This window comes from Manduca sexta, chromosome 11 (assembly GCF_014839805.1).
Source record: "Manduca sexta isolate Smith_Timp_Sample1 chromosome 11, JHU_Msex_v1.0, whole genome shotgun sequence".
Lineage (NCBI taxonomy): Eukaryota > Metazoa > Arthropoda > Insecta > Lepidoptera > Sphingidae > Manduca > Manduca sexta.
The window spans coordinates 8,837,679-8,862,687 of record NC_051125.1 but is presented as its reverse complement, the minus strand read 5'-3'; the positions used below and the strand labels follow the sequence as shown (position 1 = coordinate 8,862,687).

Here is a 25,009-nt window from a genome sequence, read left to right as displayed (position 1 = left end):
CAACATCTCAGATGATCGTAAAGTGTAACAGTAATGATTATTTCTGTTTACATCGTTATCAAAGGTAAATTTAAATACATTAATTATTCATGCCTATTCCACTTTCCTGTTTTTTTATCTAATCGTGAGACGATTTGTCCTCTACCGGTTTTGGTACTTAATGAAAGCAAGAGTGTTTTTTTTAATAACAGTTACTTTGCCTACGTTAAGGTCATTGTTTTACTAACCTGTTACTACGAATATTTATGACACGATTCACATTCTAAAATTAGATGATTTATAGTTGTTGTGTTAGTCGTATATTTTAATATTTTGTAATGTTATTACATAGTGGGTCCCAAAGTTGGAAGGCCGCGAGTTACCTAAAAAAAAACTTCCAAATTCCACTCTCACTTTTGCCTGTAATAGTATTAATATCAGGCCTCCTCTACTACTGAGACGGATTAGGCCTTAGTCCACCACGCTGGCCTAGTGCGGATTGGTAGGCTTAACATACCCTCAAAATTTTTGTAGAGAACTTCTCAGGTAATAATGTAATTTTTAATACCAAATTACATATAAGGAATGCTGTTTCAATAAGAATTTTATATACATTTATTCGTTATTCATAATTATTAATGACCCGGCCAGTCGAAGTATTGTTCTATTTTTTACCGGCTATCCAATATTCCCTCGCTACACTCTGATGGGACCACAAATGGTTTGGGAAACGCTGTATTATCGTAACAAAATTAGCAGACTCTTTTTGTAATAATTGCGGAAAAAAGATAATTTAATAGACAGATAGATATTGAAGTAGATAAAAGTAATCAAATGTATATTTTTGTGTTTCTTCCGGGGCATTAAAAAGCGTTTTATTATTTTTTTATTTAAATAGAATATGTCCTCTAAGCGATAAAATAAGTCATCTTATGCATCTTAATAAACAAGTAATGAAGCGGGTCGAGCAAATTCAATCTCAATGGAGACGCGTGTCTTATGCAATTGTCTCAACGCCATTACGGCATACAACGCAATATAGCAAGGGCATAACGTGTGACATAATATAGGGATCGCGAACCTTTGGCACGAGGCATAAACGACGATAAAAAGATTGATTTTTGAACTTTGAAATTTGTTTGCTACAGTTATTCGATGCAATGACTTTAATATATCAAATTCTAAGAAACTGACTCACGATGTTTTTTTGTTAAAAACAATTTTAGGTTATAATTTTAACGTGGCCTGAAAATATATATTTATTTGAAAATATTGTATTCTAAAAGTAAAAGGTTGTCTATCCCTGGCAACGTATCGTGCTTCATGTTTAATTACGACTTTCTTGGAGCGTTTATTGAAATATTCTGCGTCTTGTCTTAATATATTGTATGTTCTGAGGAATTTACGTCATCAGACCCCATCAATAAATTCTTGGATATTACCAAGAATTATCATACAGAAACAGGGGAGTATTCGCACTATCTCTATACATAGCAATGACTAATAGCTGCTGGTGATTCTTGGATAGGATTTAAAAACTATTCATAAAGGTTGTTCGGAAAAAACCTTTGGCAACGCTGCACACAAAACCATTTTTCTATGAACTTAGAATAAGTATTGAATTAGCATAAAAATGCTAAAATATCATAATAAAATAACCTAAGTCTCCATGGAACATGAGTATTGAATAATAAGATGAATATAGACTAGAATATTATATTGAATGCAACGTTTTATGAATGGTACGATACTGGCAAAATCAAAATTGTCATAAGTATTTCCTTGTACCATTCCTGCGAGACGTATGGAAAATAGACTAAAAACTGCTAATGCAAAACAAATGCAACATTACCGAGTGAGTTTCTACAAGTAGCTTCTGCATTATTCCTCGTGTTACACCGCGTTGCCCGCGCTCTTGCCTTTGCTCGATAAAATGTTACACCCATACGCTCGTTGGTTTTTGAAATCACGTAGTTATAAAATATCGAGCGCCGTGTTCGAAGTGTGGTTCGATAAAAAATTTAAATGGCGAATGCCCGTTGTTCTGTTACATGTAAATCTGACTTTTCGGCAGAGCTATTTTCCTATCGATCTAAATATTTAATTTAGAAATGGTTCAGGATATAAGCTATAATTTAATTCATACGTGTTAAGAGTCCGGGCTACTTATCTAATACCTTGATCACGGACTTAAAGCCTTCGTGTTAAGATTCCCGGTTAGTAATCATCACGCCTTGACCGTAGCTACACAATTACAGATTCTGGCACGTTCCATTCGAATTACAATGTTGGTCGCATGCCCGGCGCATCGAAAAAAAAACAAAGAAACACGTCTTAAAATTAAACCACTATTATCCCCCCATTTTCATAGCAATTAGGTGTTTTTGTCCAACAATTATCGTATTATCTCTTTAAATGTAGTCACGCTAAATAATTTTACGTCTGTCCTGGTTGAAATTAAATGTCGCTAATGATTGTTTACTAGTTTGATTCGAGTCTATGAGCCAATTAAACATTGTACCTGAGATCGACTGACGAGTGATGGTTATCTCTCGCCAATCGTCATAATTATGCTGGTATCTTCAAATCCGGATATACACAAATGCAACCCGGAACGCGACACACTTACGTAGACATAAGTATATATGGTGGACTGGTGGTAGTATATAGTTTATATCCACAAGGTGTTAAAACCCGCCATAGTGGCCCACGTGTGTCCGGTTTCAGGATCAGCCTGTGTATATCCGGTTCCTACAGGCCGGCATAATTGTGTCGACTGTCGAGGGGTAATCATCTCTCGTCAGTCGATATTCTATTGGACTCCATTCCGCTTACCATCAGTTGCAGTGAGGTGATTTAATCATGCTCGTATAAAAAAATGCAATGGCGGTTTTCACACTTTGTTCTGTGGTCTCTATCTGGACGGATACAAATATCTTAACACCAGCTAAATAAATTATAGTCGCTATTATTGTCAATTTAAATGTAGACTTGTTCCTCCTATCAAGGAGTCAATCAAGGTTTTTGTAAGCGCGTGACATACAGTATCAGATTAGGGCAGGTCTTTGTACTTTAATTCACTGCGTTTATACTTATGAGTCATATTATTTATCCAGTCACCGGGTGTGTTATGAGGCGTCTATTAGTCTAAAGAAAATGCACCAAAATGCTGGTGAATAAGAATTAAAATCCACAATATGAGGAAGTAGCTTTAAGTATAATAAACCAACCGATCCCTTAATAAATCGGATGCCAAGAATAACGCTATTATTCTATAATGCTAGATATTGAAGTTTTGACTATCTAAAATAGTGTTAACAAATAAGTTTAGGTAAATTAAAACGGAGTTCATTTTAGTTTATTATTTACGTCGTGGGAAAAAAATATTTTTATTGTTTTTTGTCTCAGTAGCCAAAGCCGGCCCTGTTCCATTCCATTATATTCTAGAAACCTACCTACATAATGAAAATTTAATGCTCATATTAGATGCACAAAAACATTATAGGTACAGGCGCGTTCTTTTTTTTATAAGGTTTAACATTGACTTAAGATTTACAATCTTAGATCATGTTGCCAATATACAGCCGTTCTTAATAAAAGATCTCATCTTCAATCCGATTCTAAGAATAAACTAATCAAATAAGTTATTATAAGCATATCAAAAAAAAATGTTTTGATTGGTCCATTTTGAGATAGATCGCAAAAAGCGATTAGGCTCGTTTATTGAAAATGGTGGTTATTAATTTGATTTACCCTGTAAATGATATTTATCACTTAGCTTTTGTTTTATTTAGTTTCTTTTTTCTTTTGCGACTATACTCCTTTTGTAAACGGACTAGTGCGGGGTCGTCTTTATTGCCTTTTGAATGTAACGTTAAGAATTGAATAGAAAGAAAATTAAGTCTAGACCTTTCTAAGCATTTTTTTTGTGTAATTATTAAAATAATAAAATAATAATTATTTTGATACAATGTTATTTTGATTATTGTAGGGTTCAAAACACAATAATAACAACTCGCCTCTATCATAAAAAATCCGAAAGCAGAAAAGAATATCATTACATAATTTTTGCTTATAGTAGATCAAACCCCATTATATATTTTTGTAAAAAAATTGGTTATGACGTAAAAAAATATAATATGATTTTTTTTCTCCAGTCTTCATTTTTCTACATGAAAAATAACAAAAAGTAGGCTAGCAAGACTATAAAGAATAGAAACGAATCATTGGGAATAAAGGTAGTACAAGTCCTACTTGTCGTAATAAATATCAGCAAAACAAAAAAGATTATAATTGAATTTATAAAGAGATTAATAGACACGACACTAGCATGTTTGTTTATTTTTGTTTTTACCTTATACATTATCTTCGTTTTGATCTTAGTTAAGGTGAGTGGACTATGGAAGGTCAACCTAAGAAATAAGTAGTTATAATTCTTTTATTTATTAGATATATAAATTATTAAATAACTTATGGAAGTTACAAAACATTTTTTTATGGCAGATTCAATTATTATTAAGTAAATAAAATGTTATAAACAGCCTCTCTAGGAACAAGGATGATCAAGGATACAAGAGCTATATAATAAATTAGTCATTTAAATTAAAAGTAACGTTGTAAATACCAAAATATGCTTATTCTTAAAGTACATTAAAATTATACATTAAATACCTGCCATAATATTATAATCACATAAAAATACTCAACGAACGTTGCCTAAAATGTATTCGTGGTACTGATTTAAAATGATTTTAATAAGTAATTATATCGATATCAAATTAGTTGTCAATAAATTTTGTAATGCAAAAAACATATCTAATTCAACCAGAATGGCTTATGGGTCTGTTTCTTGTAAGGCCAAAATTTAAATAAAATTATTTAAACCATGATTGTAATTAATAATAATACGCACTTATATTTATATTGTTTTACCTTTCCCGATATCTATTTCCAACTAAAAACTTAGAATCAATATTTTTGTGTCTTGATATTCCTAGTAAGACCCTTGTGCCCTAGCAGGGTCAACTGTAATTATTTTGATCGGCCTAATAAGGATCTATTGGCTATCCTAGGACCACTACATATAATTTTTTTTTTATCTAAAATGGATAAAAGGCAATCTTTTGTATGTTATTGGTTAATGAATTGTTTAGATGTCAATTAAATATATTTTTCTATGCCTGATATAATTTACGTTGTTTCTACACTGTTTCATTAATAATCCAAATGCAATTTTTTTAATGTCTTGATATACACGTGTCTACATATGTATGTAAGTAACATTATGTCTAATTGATTTTGAATAAGTTATACCTATTCTAAATTTACTAGTATTTTAATTACCTACTTCAAACGGCTTTATCATAAAATTGTTCTAGGTATTACAAGTATGCAAATTTTATAATAAAAATATCTAAATGGCGTTCTTTTTTTGTTTTTGTTTAAAAATACCCGAATCGCATTTTTTATTGCTTTTTTTTGTCCTATCTGCGACTACAATGTGACCTCTACAAAATTTTATATAAATGTCATGTGTTCTAATGCATTGTTGATCTGCAATTTTATCTAAATTATAAGGTGAATTTTTTATCTTGTCATCATCCTCGTTCAGAAGATGCCTCATATCAGATAAAAATTCAGTGGCTCTGTCAACAACGCAAACTATGATTTATTTATTCATAACCCGCGAATCCCCTAGTCCATAAAAATCACTACGGCATTTAGACCTGGTACAATATGAACTGATCAAGACCGAAATGGGTGGCGCTCGCTCGGGTGTGTCTACGTCCAGCAGCCGACATTGATAAGCTCATTGAACTGAATAAAATGGTATATTCTTCATCAGGCACTTGCAAAGCCTGAGGGTGTTAAAATATCATATCGACGGTTGAAAAGTTAATTGACTTAGCGACATTTTTTTTTTTTTTTACTTGGTTAAAAGAACATAAGTGCTGATTTTAAATATGTATAAAACTTCCTGTCGCAAAAAATGTCGTTTAAGTCAATTATTCCTTCAACCGTTGATATGTTGAAAAAAGTTAAATGCTTACTCAGACTCTTCACAAAGCACCCTCATCAGCCCGCGTCCTCGCCACGCTGAATGTGTTGACGCTATCCTGACTTCCAACACAGTATTGCACGACTTCGGTAGATGGTCCCAGATCCGCGCCTCCCGATCCAAATGGCCGAGTACCCGCAAAATGCGACGGAATTTTGGATTCGCACAGTCAGCTGATTTGTCCGTGTAGTCGACCTCCTAGTAAAGATATAATTAATAATAAAAAAAACTTAAGCATTGAAGTACAAAAATAAAAAAATGAAGTACTTAAATCACAAATTTTATTGATCATGTTGTTTTATTAAAAAGGTTTTGTTTTTGATTTTATATACAAAATTAAAAAGCTCTTAAGGTAGCAATACAATATAAACAAAATGATGTAAGAACTTTTGATTAAATTTTATTTCAACATTATTCAAGAGACGGAAATTAAACGTTTTATGTCCTCGATTTTGATCTCTGGAATACGGCGACATCCAGAGATACATATTTTAATCGGGGAAATATTTATATTTATTATTGAAATTTTAATACGTCTGACTTCGTCGTTATGGGAATTCATATTTAATATGGTGACGGTCTCAACTATTTATATCTATAAATACAGTATAAAGTTAAAAATGAAATAAGCTTAGCAATTAGAAGATACATTAGCTACAATTCGGGTCTATTCTTATGTCTTAGTTAAGTAATATTTGTTTTAATAACCCAATTTCATATATTTAATATCTGCTTTAATTTATGCAGCATGTTTTATCTTATTTCAGGATAAAAAAAAATAACATGCCTATAAGAATACTATACAAAAATTGCTATTGAACGGAAATTAATTAAGAAATAAATACACAATAAAATGGATTTAAAATATCAATAGTTTAAATGTTTATTAAAAAACTGAAGTTGCAAAAACGTGCGGTTATTAGCAATTTATAACGTAGTGTATGCATTTTAGTAAAAGGAAGTGGTTTTTTGGTTAATTTCGACCACCGTGTTCACTAAAAATTTACAAAGCAATCTTATGTGATTATAAATAATGACCCTTATTATCGTAGAATTGGATGATTACGTAGCTACCTATTTATAATGAATTGTTATGTCATCACGATACTAAGTTTTAGATAGTCCATTCGATTCATTAAAAGTTTCTAACATTGGTTTTCTTATGAGTTTCTACAGTATCGTTAAATCGTTAGTTCTACCTTTCTTCCCACAATCGTATTACAATACAAATTTGTCTTCTACAAAAAACGTACAAACTACTAATAAAGTATAGCCGCTTTTTGAAATTTCGTATTTCTTACTAACTCATCAACCTTCAACAGAACGTGACATCAATTTATTTATCAATGATATAAAAAATCCGTGTAAATCCTGTTCAATCCATTACGTAAGAAGTGAAAGGTGTCTAGAAAATGTTCTGGAAATTGATGACTGTTGCCTCAAAACAAGTTATTTTAGCTGAAGGTTACTCACTTTGTTATAAAGGTCTTTGTTATTGATTTCTTGTTGTCTTCGGGAGAAAGCCTTCAGAATTATTAAATATTACTTTTCATGTTTGTGGAAATTATATGCACAATAAGAAAAACGGTGTAACGTTCTATACAACAAAATTATTATTATGTATCTATTGAATGCAAGAGACGATATGGAAAATGAAGATCAACTCTATATTAAATCAAGGTACAAACCCTACCCTGTAAAGTTTTCTTCAGAGTATGTTATTAATATGCTAGTAAGTTTCGAATTGATTACAGTGCAGTAGCATCGATCAATCATCGAAAATCTTCCAAATTTTAAAGGCTTCGCCACACAGAAAGCGTGATTTGGTGTGATGAAAGTGTGGTTGGAGCGCGGCGTGATGGTCACAACTCACATCACGTCACTTGTCGTGGGGCTGCGTTGAAAATGCCAAGAAAGGCTTGGCGGGTTGTGGCGCCAGTAATCGTACTCCAAAATAAATTGGACGATGTGATTGGATCAGTTTTATAAACCATGTCGGATAATTGTGACATGCAAGTTCTATTACTTTAATTTACGCTAAAATGGCAAGAAATAAAATGATATCACAGATAATATTATAAAGAGCTTGCATCGCATCAAGAAATTTTCTACAGCTGTTTTCCTACATCCAGCATGGCGTGGCGTGATTCCGCCAAACTCATCTACGTGTGGAGTCTCCCATATATTATCATAGTAATCCCCACGCTAAGATCACGCGACGTGAATATCATACCCAACCACGCTTTCTGTATAGGAAAGTCTTTAGTGTATTTTATCTTCTATAAAATACACATCAAGACCCCTTTTATAAACATTGAACACCTGAACGGAAATTTCATTATCTTACAATACAAAATCTTCTATGCCGTTCGTTTTTTATGGATACAGTTCAAATAAGGAGTCGCATTTCAGTCGTTAGTCAAGGCACGTTCGCTTCACAAACACAGAAAAAGAAATCGGGGATGAATTTCAAAGTTACGTCACGTTACACATTTTCAATTTGCGAAGTCTTTTGGCCTATATCATATTTGAAATAATTTGAAGTAAAGATTGGTTAATATGTGGAAGAAAGAATAGGGAAAATGCAGTAAGATACACTCATATCGCGATTTACGGCTGTTTCAAAATTACATCCACCGAACAAAATTTTGCAAGGCTGCCAAGCAATTGGGAATGAACAAGATTTGCAATATTTGTTTTTGAATAATCCAAAAATGAGAAATTTCACTTACTTTTCTCCTCGCAATTCCATTGATGATGAGTCCAATGAAATCTCCATTTTCGTCGACAGCTGCTACGGATACGCCATCCTCAAGGGTTCCCGCGGCGTAGTCTTCAAGTTCAATGCACCTGGACTCCGATGTCTCCAGCAAGTTGACAGCCAAGTTCATGGGTTCATCACGGAAAAAGAACCTGATAAGAAAAGACACCTATTAAACAAATCACCCACTTACACCACCACACGAAGATGTGTCGTTCTACTGTTGTAGATGGCATATCATGACCACCATACTAAGATGTGTCGCTAAAGCTGTTCTACTTTTGTAGATGGCATATCATGACCACCATACTAAGATGTGTCGCTAAAGCTGTTCTACTTTTGTAGATGGCATATCATGACCACCATACTAAGATGTGTCGCTAAAGCTGTTCTACTGTTGTAGATGGCATATCATATGCGGAAAGTTAGTTTCTCTTATAATTCATGACCACCAGTATTGGATATCAAATAAATGAAATCTTTATCATATAGTAATAACATCTATGAATTGTATCATACCTATATTAAACGTGGATTTATTAAAAAAACAATAGAACTATTATTTTAAAATAAAAAAAGCGTCTCTCAGATCATTCTCACTATATTTTTTGCTAAGTCGTGACTTGATTCGATATTCACTAGCTGCATTGCAAATATCATATAAATAAAAAGTTAAAAAACGAAATTTCGAGACGTTCATGGTAATCGATATTTCAAAACAGTTTTACTAGATAAAATAGTAGTCATTTATGCAATTTGAAAGCTATAAAAACTAGATACATAGCACGCACATTGACTTGATTATGCATTTTTATTATCTGTGGTAATAAGAAACATTTAATTCTTAGTTAAAATATAATGATAATTTATGCTGAAATTGTGTTCCATTTTGAGACTTCTCATAATATTTTCTTAATCTGTCATTTTTAATTTAACAAAAATAAGTAAGATTTTATAGTCGCCAGCATCTTGTATTACAGATTTCAAATTATAACTTTTGTAGCCATTCCAAAAGCACCATAATATCCTATTTAATAGACTGTTATTATAAATCATACCATTAGACATTTTAATACAGCCACGCCTAGCTCAGGCTGTTCATTTGCATTGCCCAGCACTCTAACAAGCGTTATTAGGTAACACTATCACCCGGGGCTGTTTCATTGTCGTGGTCTAAATGCTGGCATTATAAGGTAACCTAGGTCTTACTTGATGGATATAGCTGTAATAAACCTATAGCTTGCAGACCTGTATTAGATATAGATTAGTAAAAGCTAATACGGCTTTGAAAACTGACTGGGTTCGATCAATGAGATCGATTTTGATAGCGATATTATAGCCGCCTACACTCAATACTCGCCTATAATCATAGAGAACTAAAGGTAACATTTTACAAAAGTGATAGTTAACTTCGATGGATCTTCTGAATCTGAAATGTATCGATTATATTTGAAACTGTTATGTTTTGTGAGTAGTGTACGGTAAGGAACAGTTACGTTACCAAAAAAACGCATTCACAAGTTGTGGGTTCCGAGGAAATACGTAAATAATAAAAAAATATCATAGCTTATTTAAAATATACTCATATTGATCTTATAAATATTTTTGTATACTAAAAAGATTTCAAAACATTATCAAATTCGTTTTCTTCTAGATCATTTAAATAGTTTCTATTATTATCAATCTGGTTTTATAAACAATTGTTGCTTTAAAAAAAATGATTGTTTTTAGTAGAAAAATGTCCAGCGAAAACAGAATCATAGGAATTACCTTCTCAGATATTTTAATGTGAGGTCCCTGTCGTTTGTGGTCATGCGACGGATGCTGTAAGTGGAGGATGGTGTCATGGTGCGCGGGCGCAGACCGAGCTCCGCCAGCTGAGCCGGTAGCTCGTCCGCAAGCTGTGGAAAAAGAACATTTTACAATTTTGATCGTATTCAATCCCTCTGGGTGCCCTGGTAACAACTCTGTCTAGTTAATCTCCCTTTAGGGATGAAGGCATGATGTGTGTGTATTTTTTTTTAATCTCTCTAGTCTTGAGTATTAGTTTTTTAATTTTTTTACTACTATCTCTCTAGGATCCAAGTTTCTATGCATTTGAATCAAGTTTTGGTTCTACAATTTCTTAATATTTAAAAACGTGTTTAACGTGGTTTCGTTACTAAATTTACATCTACATCTCAAAGCTTTTTTTATTTCATTTTGTTTTTGCAGTTGAATGACAAGACGTGCATGCCGCTCGACTCATGATAAGCCATACGACCGCCTATAAACATACCCTATTGAAATTTGGAAAAGAGAGTACTGCGTGATACTCCAGTGCGTTCGTTACTCTGAGACATAAGACATAAATGTCAATATGTCCTGTAATTACGCTGGCTACATTATCTTTTGAACCAGAACACAATAGTGTATACACGCTATTGTTTGGTGGTAGAAATAGATATTACGGCGGTACCCAGACGGCCTCACGCACACGAGAGACCTACCAGTGATTAATTGAATTGAGAAAGCTTACCTATTTTTACATTTTACACACCTTTTTAATTTTATTTTTTCCACATTTGAGAAATGTTTTTCTTAGCGTAGTCAACATCAGCATTAAGTCGGTATTTGAGATTTGAAACTCAATAAAAATGACTAATTTTAATCAATAATCTTGACCTACTAGTTCTACGATACATATTTTTGAAAAAATATAACCGTACAAACCGCTTTTCTATAGACTGTTATAAAACCTCCAAGATGTTTAAAAACGAACAGAATGTATAAACACTTTGGGCTGTTGGCTAAATAGAAAAGAATTTCATAGTACTGTACAATATGCACTGTAATCTCAGTTTAGAACACAATTAGTCCACAATTGGCTTGAGTGAGCACTTATTTCTGAACCTATAACTTAAAAGGATATCTAACTTCCTTAAACGGTTAAGAAAATGATTTGCAAATTATTGGACGTCTAGTTAATTATAAAGGAAGTTCATATTTATTGTAACAGTGCTATTAAATTATGTGTCCTAGTAAATAGTGACAGACTAACAAGATTGTGTTTTATCGCAACAGCCTTGTATTACATTGATCATGTTTCTGCCATCTGGCAATAACAAAGGAACATTACTCGGCACTCACAATGCTAGTAAACGAAATAGCAGTCGATTTGCTTCCTGCAAATTGTGTTTTCAAATATTAAAAGACCTGATTTATAAAACGAAAATGTGGGTAAATACTTTCAAAAAAGCAAGGGCAACGCGATTATTTTGAAATGGTTATAGGTGTTCGATAATGTAAGTAAACATTATTGTCTTCATAAATAACCAATAATATTGGCTTTATCACTAAATTCATTATGATGCGATGATCAAAACCTATAGAAGACACATTTTGTGTTAACACTTCACAAAAACATATTTTATTCATAATCTCGTACACTTTATCGTTTCATTTCCACCCTTTCATAACATTAATGAAAAAGCTTTTATACAGAAAATTGCTCGCGCATTTATGTGTCATAATTTTTCTTTTAATCGTTGGCAGCAATAAAATCCTTATTGCAGAATGAAGTAATATTTTTTACGGAATAAATTTTACTCGTATTTTCAGATTAAACTTCCTTTGACAGAATTTCTTTTTTGGGTTAAAATTTCCTGATTATTTTTCTGAATATTTTTTACGGCCTTTTATAATACACAAGCTCGTGCCTACTAGTGCTTTGCCTGCGTTATTTTTAGTTTTTGTGAAACTGCGTTGTTACTATGCTCTGTTTCACAAGTTTCAAGTAAATTTTATTTGATAATTATCATATTAAACAGCGAATGTAGATGATACTCATTTTATTGCCGTTTATCTGGAAGTATAGATTTGAATATCTTTTGTATTTTGTCGCCTTATTGTATACAAAGTATTTACTCAGAAATTGTAAAACAAGCCTAATATCTAAGCTTTCGTTATTTGTCCTTATGTTTGTTTTTAGTTATGAAATGTGTATTTAGAACCAATTTTGTCTGAAGCGACCATAAAAAAAAAACTTGATATGTAAACTGCTACAATTTTACAGTCGTCAGGTAGTTATACGATTTCGTCCTTCACCTTACTCTTTATTTTTCTTTGAACCATAAAGAAACATTACCGCACAAAGTGCTACAGATATAAGGAAATAGCAGCCAGAGACAGACAATAAAAAAACTTATTTTTTAAATTAGCTGTATGTACACTGTTACTAGGTGGTAGGTCTTCTCATGTGAGATTGCACTTACGGGAGTACCAGTATGACTACCTCTACTATCAAACAATTCTGTGTAAGAATTGTAGAACTTTGTACCAAATTTAATTACTGGTCAATATGTGTCTACTTAAGTCTCTTTACTTGGTTGGCGATTTATTTCCTTCCGCTCCGATATTGACCACTGCATACAACGTGGAAATCACGACATAGCCCATATAGATTTCGCGTTTTAGGTGCAGTCGGTGTATATAATAATATAAATAGCCCGGCATAATTGTATCGACTGGCGAGGGATAATCATCTCTAGACAGTCGACGCTCATTTACAGTATATGCAGTGGGGTCTTGTGATATGATGCAAAAATAAAACTTAAAACCAAAAGTTTTAGTACAAGTTTGGGCGGCGTTTATTGACTATTGTTTGTGCCTTGGAGTCACTTGCTATCGGACGAGCGGATTGCCTGACTCGTCATTCTTTTTTAAATAATAGCATCATTGCTTCTGAATAAGTTTGATTACTTAAACGCTTCTACATTTATATGTATATCTATATCTATGTAATCTTGAAGCTATACGGGCCCGTTACCAGCCGTTCATTTTCATTCGTGTCCGGTTGTCTCGCCTTGGTCGAGCCAATAGTTTAGCATAAACCTTTGTCGCTAATAATTATTTACAAGGCGCTGTTGTTAGTTGTGAAGCAATTTGTAGGGTTGGTTTACATTATTTTAGTTTTACTAGCTATTGCTCTAGCTTTCATGAAGGAGTTTACCGGGATAAAAGTCCGGCTATATATTTTCCCGGGACAGAAAGTAGCTTATAACTATCCCAAGGTATTAAACTATCTCCATACCAAGCTTCATAAAAATCTGTTCAATAAATTTTGAAAAATCGATAACATACAGACAGACAGCTTTTGGGGACTTGATTTTATAATATGTATAGATGGTTAGCACTAAGGTGTGTTATAATTGTAGAGGAGTAGTCAACTATTGAAAAATTTTATTGTAACTTATACTAACTAAACTAGCAACCCCAATTGTGATCTATGTGGATCTGTAGATGTTTACGAATTGTTATTGGAATGTGTCCTATACAAAACAGAAAGGGAAACATTAAATAGAGGATTTAAAAGTTATTATTTTAGAATTGGGTGTGGTCCAAACAATCTTGGCTACACCTTACAGTGAAGATGCTAAAATATATATAAATTTGTAAGCAGGCTAAAAAGGACATATAATGTTTCCTTTTCTGTTAATTTAGTTCTACGATACAATAAGGCTGGAATAACCTTGTAGATTAAAAGGTTCTAAATTTATTAATTAAGAAATATTATTAAAAAAAAAATTGCCTGTACCTTTCGAAAAATAGTGACACTAAAACTTGACTTACTCATAACAAGTCTACGGTCCGCACATAGCACTTCATAACATCTAGTAAGTTAAAATTTTGTCTTCATCGTCTGGTGTAAAATAATTCCAGAAGTATAGTATGCAAAAAGTATTGGTAATCTATATTATCACGCGTTTATTTATAGCTAGTACTTTGTGAAATGTGGACCGGTCCTAGCTTAGTCCATTTAAATGTCACGGTTTGAGATATAATTTCAGCTGTGGTCACGATAGGAAAACTAATTAAATGGTTGCAAATAGCTAACACCTTCCGAAATACTTCTGATTGAAATCCTATTATTTAAATAGTAGGCTTTTTTTTTCTAAATTCCCTATGGAGGTTGAATTTTGTCTATTCCCATCGCCAAGCCGTAGGCCTAATCATTTAAACATTTTATTAAAAATGTATGTAGGTAACCGGAATTCTAATATGAATAACTGCTTTAGATTTCAATCAATTTTCACGTTTAATTTACAGCAGATTTTATTTTTGGTATTATTTTCTGTTACATATAAATTAATGTACAATATTGACCATAGGAAATTAATTACACTTATTTTATTTAGATTATGGTACTTAATATTTGATAATTAATTATCGTTGATAATCATAATGAGTTCAACGTCAGGCGTGTGAAATATTCATCTCATCATTGAGTTATAAAAAAAGTGTTCTGTTCACATACACGGTGTCATTGCCAGTTTGGCGGTCAAATTAATAAAATATTGTTAAATCTATATGTCTATAACATGTATAATAGAAATGCCAGATGTCTATCTCTATTTTGAATAGTCACTATGAACCTTTGATATTTGCTGGCGATTTCATTTCCCGTCACTCAATGTGGTAATCTGGTTGTGTTAATTCTAGAATTCTAGGTTGTTCTTAAAGCTCGCTTTATTGATTTTTGCAACCATTATAATCGAATGGTAAATTGTGAACTTGCTTAGCGGAATATCTAGTATAACATTTATACTACAATGTTCTACTCAGCATTTAAATAACCTTATTCTACAACTTTATTGTATAATTAATATCACAAATGATATCTATGTAAACTACAGTTCATAATTGAAACAATGTACATAATTTTATTACACTAGAATACATAAAAATTCCGCCGCTATTACAATGAAGTTAAGGACTTGTCAAGTCTAGTAGTAAGCGGTTGTCAGTGCTTGTGGTATCTAAATGCGACTCATTGAAAGCGGATTCAGTAACGGATCCAGAGAAGGAATGGGGAACAAAGGGGCTCAAATCTTTTTCAATAGCATCAAAGTTTCAACCGTTTTTTTATTTTTTTTTATTGCTTTGAATGCGAATAAGAGATACGACCGCCCATAAACAGAAGATACACCATCCAACACCTTGAATTACGAATAATTGTTTCGTATTCCACTGTGCTCGCCATCCTGAGACATGAGATGTTAAGTCTCACTGAGAAAGGAAGTTATTTTTTGTACTGACTAAAATAATTCCTTTATTAAATTTTCATCTTGAAACCGTTTAAGTATATTAGAATGTCTTCGATGAATCCCCCTCTATAAACCTCTGATTATGAACATGTTATTTTAAGTACAAATTCCATTCAATTCAAGTATGTTTTTAGTTTCCTTGCCAAGAAAGATTGGCGTCGGATGTTTAGCTAAACTTGTTAAGAGACAAAGTTTACACTAAAATCTGCAGCATATTCTATTAGATAGCCACATCACGTAGAAAAGGACCTGAATATTTCATATCAGGTCAGAGAAATTAAAATATTTAGCACATTTTACGGTGGGAATATGCAGGGATTTACGAATAATTTATATAAACAATTTTTTAGGTCGTTTTGAAAAATTTTACACTACCAAATATTCCTTATTAAATTGTCTGTTTAAAAGTGTTCGTTGCAAATTAAAATTATGTGTACTTTAGGATGAGATGCACGGAATCAACAATTATAGTGGTATATTTATTGTGAAATTAATTTAATTCATATAAAAATATTTAAAACTACAAAATGTAAGGTAACCTATTGCCGAAATATGATGTTTAATTTTTTTCTATAGCTTTAATAAATTTCGAGTAGATAGTTTCTAAACACATGGTTAGCGCGACGTTTGAACAGCGCCCCGTGAGCATATTTGGAACTAAAATACGGTAGCGCCAACATAGCGCGTGTAAGCTTCAATTAGCTTACTATTTAAAGCTTACATGCGCTAGCATAGCATTTTAGTACAATTTTGAGTCCATATATTTTAGTTTAACAGTAAACTCAAATGTATGGGTATCGGCAGTACAAATATGTTTTTTTGACGTATGTTATTATTGAATAACTATTGAGAAATTCGTAAACGTTAACGTATTGGATACCAATATGTATATAAATGCATTATAAGGGTACTGACGATTCCTTCATTCCGATTCAAATTTTATTTGTTCTGATTCGAAGGGAACTAAAGTAAACTGGTTGCAAATAGAAATTCTGGTATTCACTCGTTGCAACTAAATCTATTGCATTAATGGGCGCCGGCATAAATATTAAATGTAGTTAAGTCATAGACATAAATGTTTATAACACTAGTTTTACGCCAATAAAAAATAGCTGTGTAGAGTTGTAAACAGAAAAAAGGACCAATATTAGCATGTAAGTATAAGTAATCGAACTTTTGAAATCATTCCTAATATTTATATTTATGAATAAATAAATATATGTATGTTATAAAGTGATAGTGCGTTGGCGACTCGTTTAAATTTGGACTTAATAACGATATAGAAAAGCGAATAATTGCTTTGAGTTCTTTAAAATAGACTTTGTTTGTGGAGTCTTTCCATAAAGAATTAAATTGACGATTCTTAATGCTAGGTATGTTTGTTTTCTGTAATACCCACCTATTACCAAAATTCAACATAGAATTAAACATAACGGCTAATAGGCAACGGATTGTCTGTGCCTCTGAAATTGCTTTAGTACATGGGCAAAGGATGCTGCAGAGCATCAGGCGGACCGCTCGTGGCCCCTATTAGCCGCTTCTTACGACAGGCAGGGGATACCGTGGTGGAATTCTCCAAACGCCCGCATTCCACAGGGCGGTTGCTCGTTTGCCTACTAAGGCAATAAAAAAAAAACATAATAACATGCATGTATCATAATATAATCGTATGCGTATAATGATTAATTTACAGATAAATGCCTATAGCTTTATTTGCCCAGAGGCGATCAAACATTAAAATATTATCATAACCAATTAATAACATTTAATAATAATAATTAATAAACATAATTTTAATACCGTATCTTAATAAGCAATTCATAAATTTACATAATTCATATGTAATTTTATATTTTTACTCTACGAAAAATACTCAAAGCTGGTTCAATTACGCTATTAACTTTAAACCAAAATGAAAATGTCTACATCGAATCTAAAATTTTGAGTTTTAAAGACAGATTAGTAAACCAGCGTGTACCTAATTAATTTAAATCATTTTAATGTATAAATGACGAGACATAGTCATAATCAGTCTAAACAAATAAATTTGCAAACATTTAGTCTTCAAAACGAGCGTTAGAACAAGGCCGCAAAAGGGAGATGCTGTTTTATTAGATGATATATTAATTCCCGCCATGATATTGTGTTATATATCAAATTACCGCCACTCTGACCCTCTGTGAATGACCTCGTGTCAGCCATGGAATGACGCGTAAAAGCTAGATATATTCTAAGAAACTTGTTTTTATTTATTTTAGTAATGTTATATATTGTTTCGATACAATGTTTTTTTTTAAATGGACACGGCTAATTGACCTCACTGCACCCGATGGTAATTGGAGTGGAGTTCAATAGAATGTCGACTGATGAGACATCATTACCCTTCGACAGTCGTTACAATTATGCCGGCCCGTTGCAACCGGATATACACAGGCTGATCCCGGAACGCGAGATATTTACGTGGGCCATTATGGCGGGTTTTAACACTTTGTGTACGGATATATTTTATAATAGTAAAATATGATATTGTAATTGATGGATAACAGCCTTTGCATATGAGGTTTTTAAAGTAGATAATGCCTTTCTAATACAACCAAAGCGCGTGTAATCATTATAGCGATCGCTTTGTACCTCCTGTTATGCTTAAAGCAACTCGTTAAAGACTCGTTGGTTCTATATGATAAATTATCGAATCTTATCATTGTAATATAGCTTTCGTCTGCAGCTTCGGTTGCGTGAAAAAGTGTTTTTTAGATAAAAAGTAGCCTATAGTGCTCAGGAGTAATGTAACTTACTCTTAGAAACAATGTTTCAAAAGGTTTAGACGTCCCTGAAATTAGGGCGTTCAAACAAACAAACTCTTCAGTTTTATATAATAGTATAGATTAGTAGAAAAAGCTTATTTATTTTACGAATAAATACTTTATACTCCAATCCCATTATTTATAGACGTTATTTATCTAAGGACGAAGCATTGCTGGTATAACAAGTCTGTTTCTCAGCTTCGTTTATCTGACGGCTTGCTGTTTGTTCAGCTTTGTTTATCTGGCAGTCAACTAGATTCAAGTTGTATCTCAATATTAGCCAATCACAACGGACCTATGCCTACGCACTGCGAAGGCTGCCATGCCGTCAGCACTGAGAAACAGACTTGTTATCACAGCAATGTAGCGTCCTTAGATAAATAACGTCTATGAATAAGGGTGTTATTGTATACTATTGCAGAGTTATGAAGTTTACAATAATTAGAGATAAAAATTAACACATCAAATCCAAGGTAATTTTATTGTTTATTATTTTGTTATCATTTGCTAGTCATATTTAAGGTTGTATGCATCTAAATTATGTGAAATACGTGTGTATTGTTCATGACAATAGATATTAAAATTAATTATATTAGACAAGTTTGTAAGTATTATTTTTTTTTATTCCTTTGTATGACGAGACGAGCTTGCTGTTCGTCTAATGATAAGCGATACGACCGCCCATAAACAGTAGAAACACCATCCAATACCTCGAATTACGAATTATTGTTTGTTATTCCACTGCGCTGGATATCCTGAGACATGCGGTGCTAAGTCTTATTATGTCCAGTAGTTACACTAGCTACAATGTCCTTAAAACCGGAACACAACCGTGACTAAACATTGTTGCTTGGCAGCAGAAATAGACATTGCAGTGGTACCTACCCAGACGGACTCTCACATATGAGAGACCTACCACCAGTTTAGTGTTCAGATGAATTGTTTTTTTTATCGTTAATATAATTAATCATATCTTTTTTTGCATCTATTTAAAAGATAAGGAAGTATTTGAAACTTCCTATTGCGTGAATAGGCTCGGCACTTTTATTTATTTATTTATTTATTTATTTATTTATTTATTTGTACAGCCAACAAAACATACACTTTACATAGTTTTTTTTTTAAGAATTCGGTAAGTAATTTCGGCAGTGCTGTTTCAATTACAGGCTGTCACAGCATGAACATTTTAAATACATAACAATTAACAATTGGCTGCACCATAAGTGCAGTATATTCTAAATATAAGACTGAATATAAAACTGAATTTAGGTTTCAACAAGCGAGTTCAATATTTTCTTTTTGAAGATAGGAAGGGAGTCGTTAAATATGTCAATACAATCAGATTTTTCTACAATTCGGTTATATAATCGGGATAAGCGAGGGACAGGCGAGTGGCTACCAAGGTTAGTTCGGCTGAATCTACAATTAAATAAGGGACGTGGATATCTAGGGATTTTAGTAGGTACATTAAGAGAGAATTTATTGAGAAGAGGTGGACAATCTATATCACCGTTGACTATTTTATACAAAAGCATCAAACTAAGTTGATCACGTCTGTTTTTCAAAGTTTGCATTTCAAAGTATTTAATTTTATCAGTGTAAGTTTTGACATGTTTGGGTGGCCTAAATCTATAAGCTAAATGTCTTAATAACTTTTTTTGTATTCTCTCAATCCGATCACAATGAACTTTATAAACTGGACTCCACACACCACTACAATATTCCAATCTGCTTCTTACATAACTGTTATACAACATTAGGGTAGTAGATTTATTCTTAAATTCTTTACCATTTCTTATAACAAATCCTAGTGATTTATAGGCAAGGTCAATAATATTATCAATATGATTAGTAAATTTAAGCTTAGTATCTACAACCACACCTAGATCACGAACTTGGGGTACTTCATTTAAGATTTCACCAGCAATGCTATAAGTGGTGTTCACTTTGTTACGTTTTAATGTAAACTTGATGAAGAAATATGAACGCAACCTCCTTGTTGTGTAATTTATTGTGACTGCATAGTTTGTTCTAAAAACAAAAAACTATACATTCTGTCTTCTTTCACGTTTCAACTCATGTATTTTTTCCTAATAAAAACTAACTCCGTTTATATACAATAATTTATTATTTTATCAGGTTATGGGCCCAGTCGCCTAGTTAGTTCAGTTACTGTAGGAAAGAAAAAAGTATTCGTTCGTATATAGGTACATTTGAAAATTTTATGAAATGACGTCAAATGGCCACATGGTACAAATTGAAAAATTACAAGGCCGGGATAATTACGCCACATGGAGCTTTGCCGTACGAACGTACCTGGAACACGAGGAATTATGGAAATGCGTGGAAGATGGCGAGGAAAAATTTACCAAAAGTGAGGACATTAAAGCCAGGTCGAAGATCGTGCTACTGGTGGATTCCGTAAATTACATTCACATACAAGAAAGCAAAACTGCTAAAGAAGCATGGTTTAATTTACGTAAGGCTTTTGATGATTCGGGTCTGACAAGGAAGGTAGGTTTGTTGAGGGAATTAATTACCACAGATCTAGAAGCTTGTGGAAATGTCGAAACCTACGTCAATAAGGTAATTACTTGTGCACACAAGCTCCGTAACATAGGCTTCATGGTCGATGATGAGTGGCTGGGTACACTTCTTCTCGCAGGACTACCGGAATCCTATAGGCCTATGATAATGGCCATGGAAAGCTCAGGTGTTGTTATAAGTACTGATCTTGTTAAGACAAAAATTTTGCAGGATGTTAAAAATGTGAATGACTCTGCTGCATTTTATTCAAGTCCTCACGAAGAAAATATGAAGTATGTTAAGCCACCAGGAAAAGGTCCCCGTTGTTTTAAATGTAATAGATATGGACACATTTCTATAACCTGCCACTCAAGTCAGTACTCAAAGCAAAATCAAGACGACAAAACTAAGAAGGTTAGCTTTAATGTAAATGAAAATTCTTCCAGTTTTGTAGCTGCTTTTGCTGCATCCCCAGATTTGAACAAAGGATGCTGGTACCTGGACTCTGGAACTGCAATGCACATGACAAACAACAGAGACTGGATTTATGATTATGGACCTGCTCCGGTTACTACCATCACAGTAGCTAATAAAGGAACCTTAACAGTGAAAGGTTGCGGTAAGGTCAATTTGAAAAGCTATGATGGAGTAAGCAAGCAATTAATTGGCACTGTACAGGTAAAAAATGTATTGTATGTTCCTGGTTTGGCCGCCAATTTATTATCAATACATCAGATAACTCGCAACAACTGTGAAGTAAAATTTGATAAAGATTGTTGTAAGATATATCATGATTCAAAATTAGTCATGACTGGATATAAACAAAATGAGAGTTTTATATGTAATACATGTGTGCAGGGTAAACAAACCAGACAACCTTTTAAGAATGAAGACATTAGGGCTTCTCGATTTCTTGATGTGATCAACCGTTCCCCTACAAAATATATTGATTACAAAACTCCACGAGAGTTGTGGACAGGTAAGAAGCCAAACATTCAACACATGAGAATATTTGGTTGTCGTGCTATGGCACATATACCCATAGAAAAGAATAATAAAGATAAAAAAGCTAGAGAATTAATATTGGTTAGGTATAGTCCAGAACGAAAGGTTACAGACTATATGATAAGAAGGAAGGTAAGATCCAAGATTATTAGCAGAGATGTGAAATTTTTTGGAGGAAAATATAGAGAAAAAGTTTAGTTTAATACTAATGAGTAACATACAAAAATAGAGTAATGAGAGTATTAATGAAATTTAGAGTTTATTTCAAAGTACTATGGAGGAAGATATCGCGAATGATGAGGATTATGTTCCTGAGAGAAGAAAAGTACATGGCGCTGTTTGCAGCTGTTCAAGAGGCATTATGGCTGAAGCAATTACATGAAGAGTTGTGGCCTTCAATTGTGGATACGGCTATAACTTTGTTTTGAGATAATCAGAGTGCAATTAAACTTACAGGTACCACTGCTTATTATGCTAGGAACAAACACGTTGATGTTCGTCATCATTATGTCCGGGACAAAGTGGCAACTGGTGACATAGTTGTCAAGTACGTCAGCACCAACTTAATGTTAGCAGACTGCCTCAAGCCGAAGCTGCACAACTTTCTGAAAGGACTGGGCTTGCGTTCAGGAGAGGATGAAGAAATATGAACGCAACCTCCTTGTTGTGTAATTTATTGTGACTGCATAGTTTGTTCTAAAAACAAAAAACTATACATTGTCTTCTTTCACGTTTCAACTCATGTATTTTTTCCTAATAAAAACTAACTCCGTTTATATACAATAATTTATTATTTTATCACTTGATATGACAACATTTCGCAGGATTAAGAAACATTTTATTAGTTATACACCAGTCATACAATTTATTAAGATCAGATTGTAATAGTATAGAGTCTTCAAAGTCATTAACGACACGAGAAATTTTGAGATCATCAGCAAATAGGTAACAATTAGAGTAGGAGAACACTTCCGGAATATCATTTATAAATACATTAAATAAAAGTGGCCCCAAATTCGATTTATATATTTTATATATTTTAATCAATCAAACTTAATTAGTTTATTTTTAGCAACCATTCTATTGGTTATTAGTATACATACTGAAGAATTTAACGATAATAGTAACATAAAAATAATTAACCCATACTTTTACGGATAAATTGTGTAGTCACAGCTCTCGCTTCTTCTTCCCTGCCAGCCCGCGCTGGCTTCTTTGTTTACTAAGTATATTTTTCATTTATTTTATTTTCAATATAAATTGTCTTTGTTTATATAAGCTAATTTAATTAAGTAATAATTAAATATTCTCATGTACCTTGACTTATCATAAGTGCAACTATGTTCGCCTACGTGATGAATAAAGCATTTTATTTATTTATTTTATTTACTAGCTGGCAGGTCAAGGTCCCCTTGAGGTAAACATCTAATAAATGTATTTCAACATGCCGGTACACTGTTCCGGAAACCTTAAAGGAAGCAGGACTTTAGATGACAAATCACGGCAGCTACCGGAAGATATGTGTTAGGAATCACGGATAATTTATTGCTTGTTTATAAAGTTCCGCATGCCCTGATATCGGTAAATTAGAGCAGGTTATGTTGTTTTTATTTATTATTGTCGTTTATGACTAACACTTTAGATTGTCGTGGTTATTAAGTTTAATACGGAACATAAACGATTAATAGTAAATTATTATTTCGAGCTGAAAACATTATATCTTGTAGTTTAATAATCAGTTTTGATTATTCCATGGCTAGTACGATACTTACATCTTCTCTCGATAAGAAATAATTACTAAAACTGGTAAAATTTGGGTTGCTTTTTCAAGTTTTATTTATGGTATACTAAATTATAACTAAAAATATATCGCACCTCGAGAATTACAATGATGCAACTACAACGATGCAATATCGACTTTCGTGTAATAACCGAAAATAGACGTTGCATTCGATAGTTAGTCACTTTTTAAATATTGTGGATTATAAAGTTATTTAACAGTTTTTTGTCCTTGAGTCATTGTAATTCTAAAATTGCGACACGTCAAAATATAGGTAATGATATTTAGAAGAATATTCAATAGGGGACCGGACTCATTTTTGTTCTTTATTATTATCAAATATTTACGTTATATAAATTATAACACAGAAAGAATTATTTAAATCCAGTAAAAAATCAACAAGTTATAAGTCTTTCAATTTCGGTAGAAGGGGTAAGTAACAAGAAACAGAAATGAGGCGCAATACCCACGTGTGACGTCAGAGGGCATTACGACGAGTGCGAAAGAAAGAGATGAAGCGATATCCCCACTTCGCGCCCACTTCGGCACATAGTAATATTTGAAATATGAATTACTGGCTCATTTTTTAACCAATTTTAATGCAGTTTTCGCAGGAGGGTTTCTTTTCCGTATTATTAACCATTACATATAGAATAATGTACAAAATCAAACACAGGCCGGTCCCCTATTACTTTTTCTTAAAGCGATCTTAGTTTTTATACAACTTTATAACGAAAACTACACTCGACACGCTGTGCACGCGTGTTCGTCAAGTTGGCGTGACCACTGTTTTTTGCGTTTTAGAATAAAATTTAGCTGTAAATATGCGTAATTTATAAATATCATTATATTAATAGCAACTCATTGTCGATGCGTTTTATAATTCAAAGTACTTAGGGGACCGAGCTTAAAGTCACCAATAAGTAATTTATACCTATGTAGAAAGGCGTTATATTGAAAATTAAAACAGTATATATCGACGGTTAAAAGCCTAATTGACTTAAGCGATAC

The 25,009-nt window shown here is 32.8% G+C and overlaps 1 protein-coding gene across 3 annotated transcripts in view; it reads right to left on the bottom strand.

Moving 5' to 3' along the window:
- Positions 1-25,009, bottom strand: part of LOC115452434 (dopamine N-acetyltransferase) — a 93,016-nt gene that overhangs the window by 7,083 nt on the left and 60,924 nt on the right. For 2 of the 3 annotated variants that reach the window (XM_037437444.1, XM_030180977.2), the window contains exons 2-4: positions 10,569-10,699; positions 8,770-8,950; positions 6,030-6,235 (exon numbers count right to left, since the gene is read on the bottom strand). In XM_037437444.1, the coding sequence (XP_037293341.1) occupies positions 6,030-6,235; positions 8,770-8,950; positions 10,569-10,699 (518 nt within the window). Of the gene's footprint in view, positions 1-6,029; positions 6,236-8,769; positions 8,951-10,568; positions 10,700-11,337; positions 11,478-25,009 lie in introns of those variants that run through there. The other variant, XM_030180985.2, reaches the window with a different exon arrangement.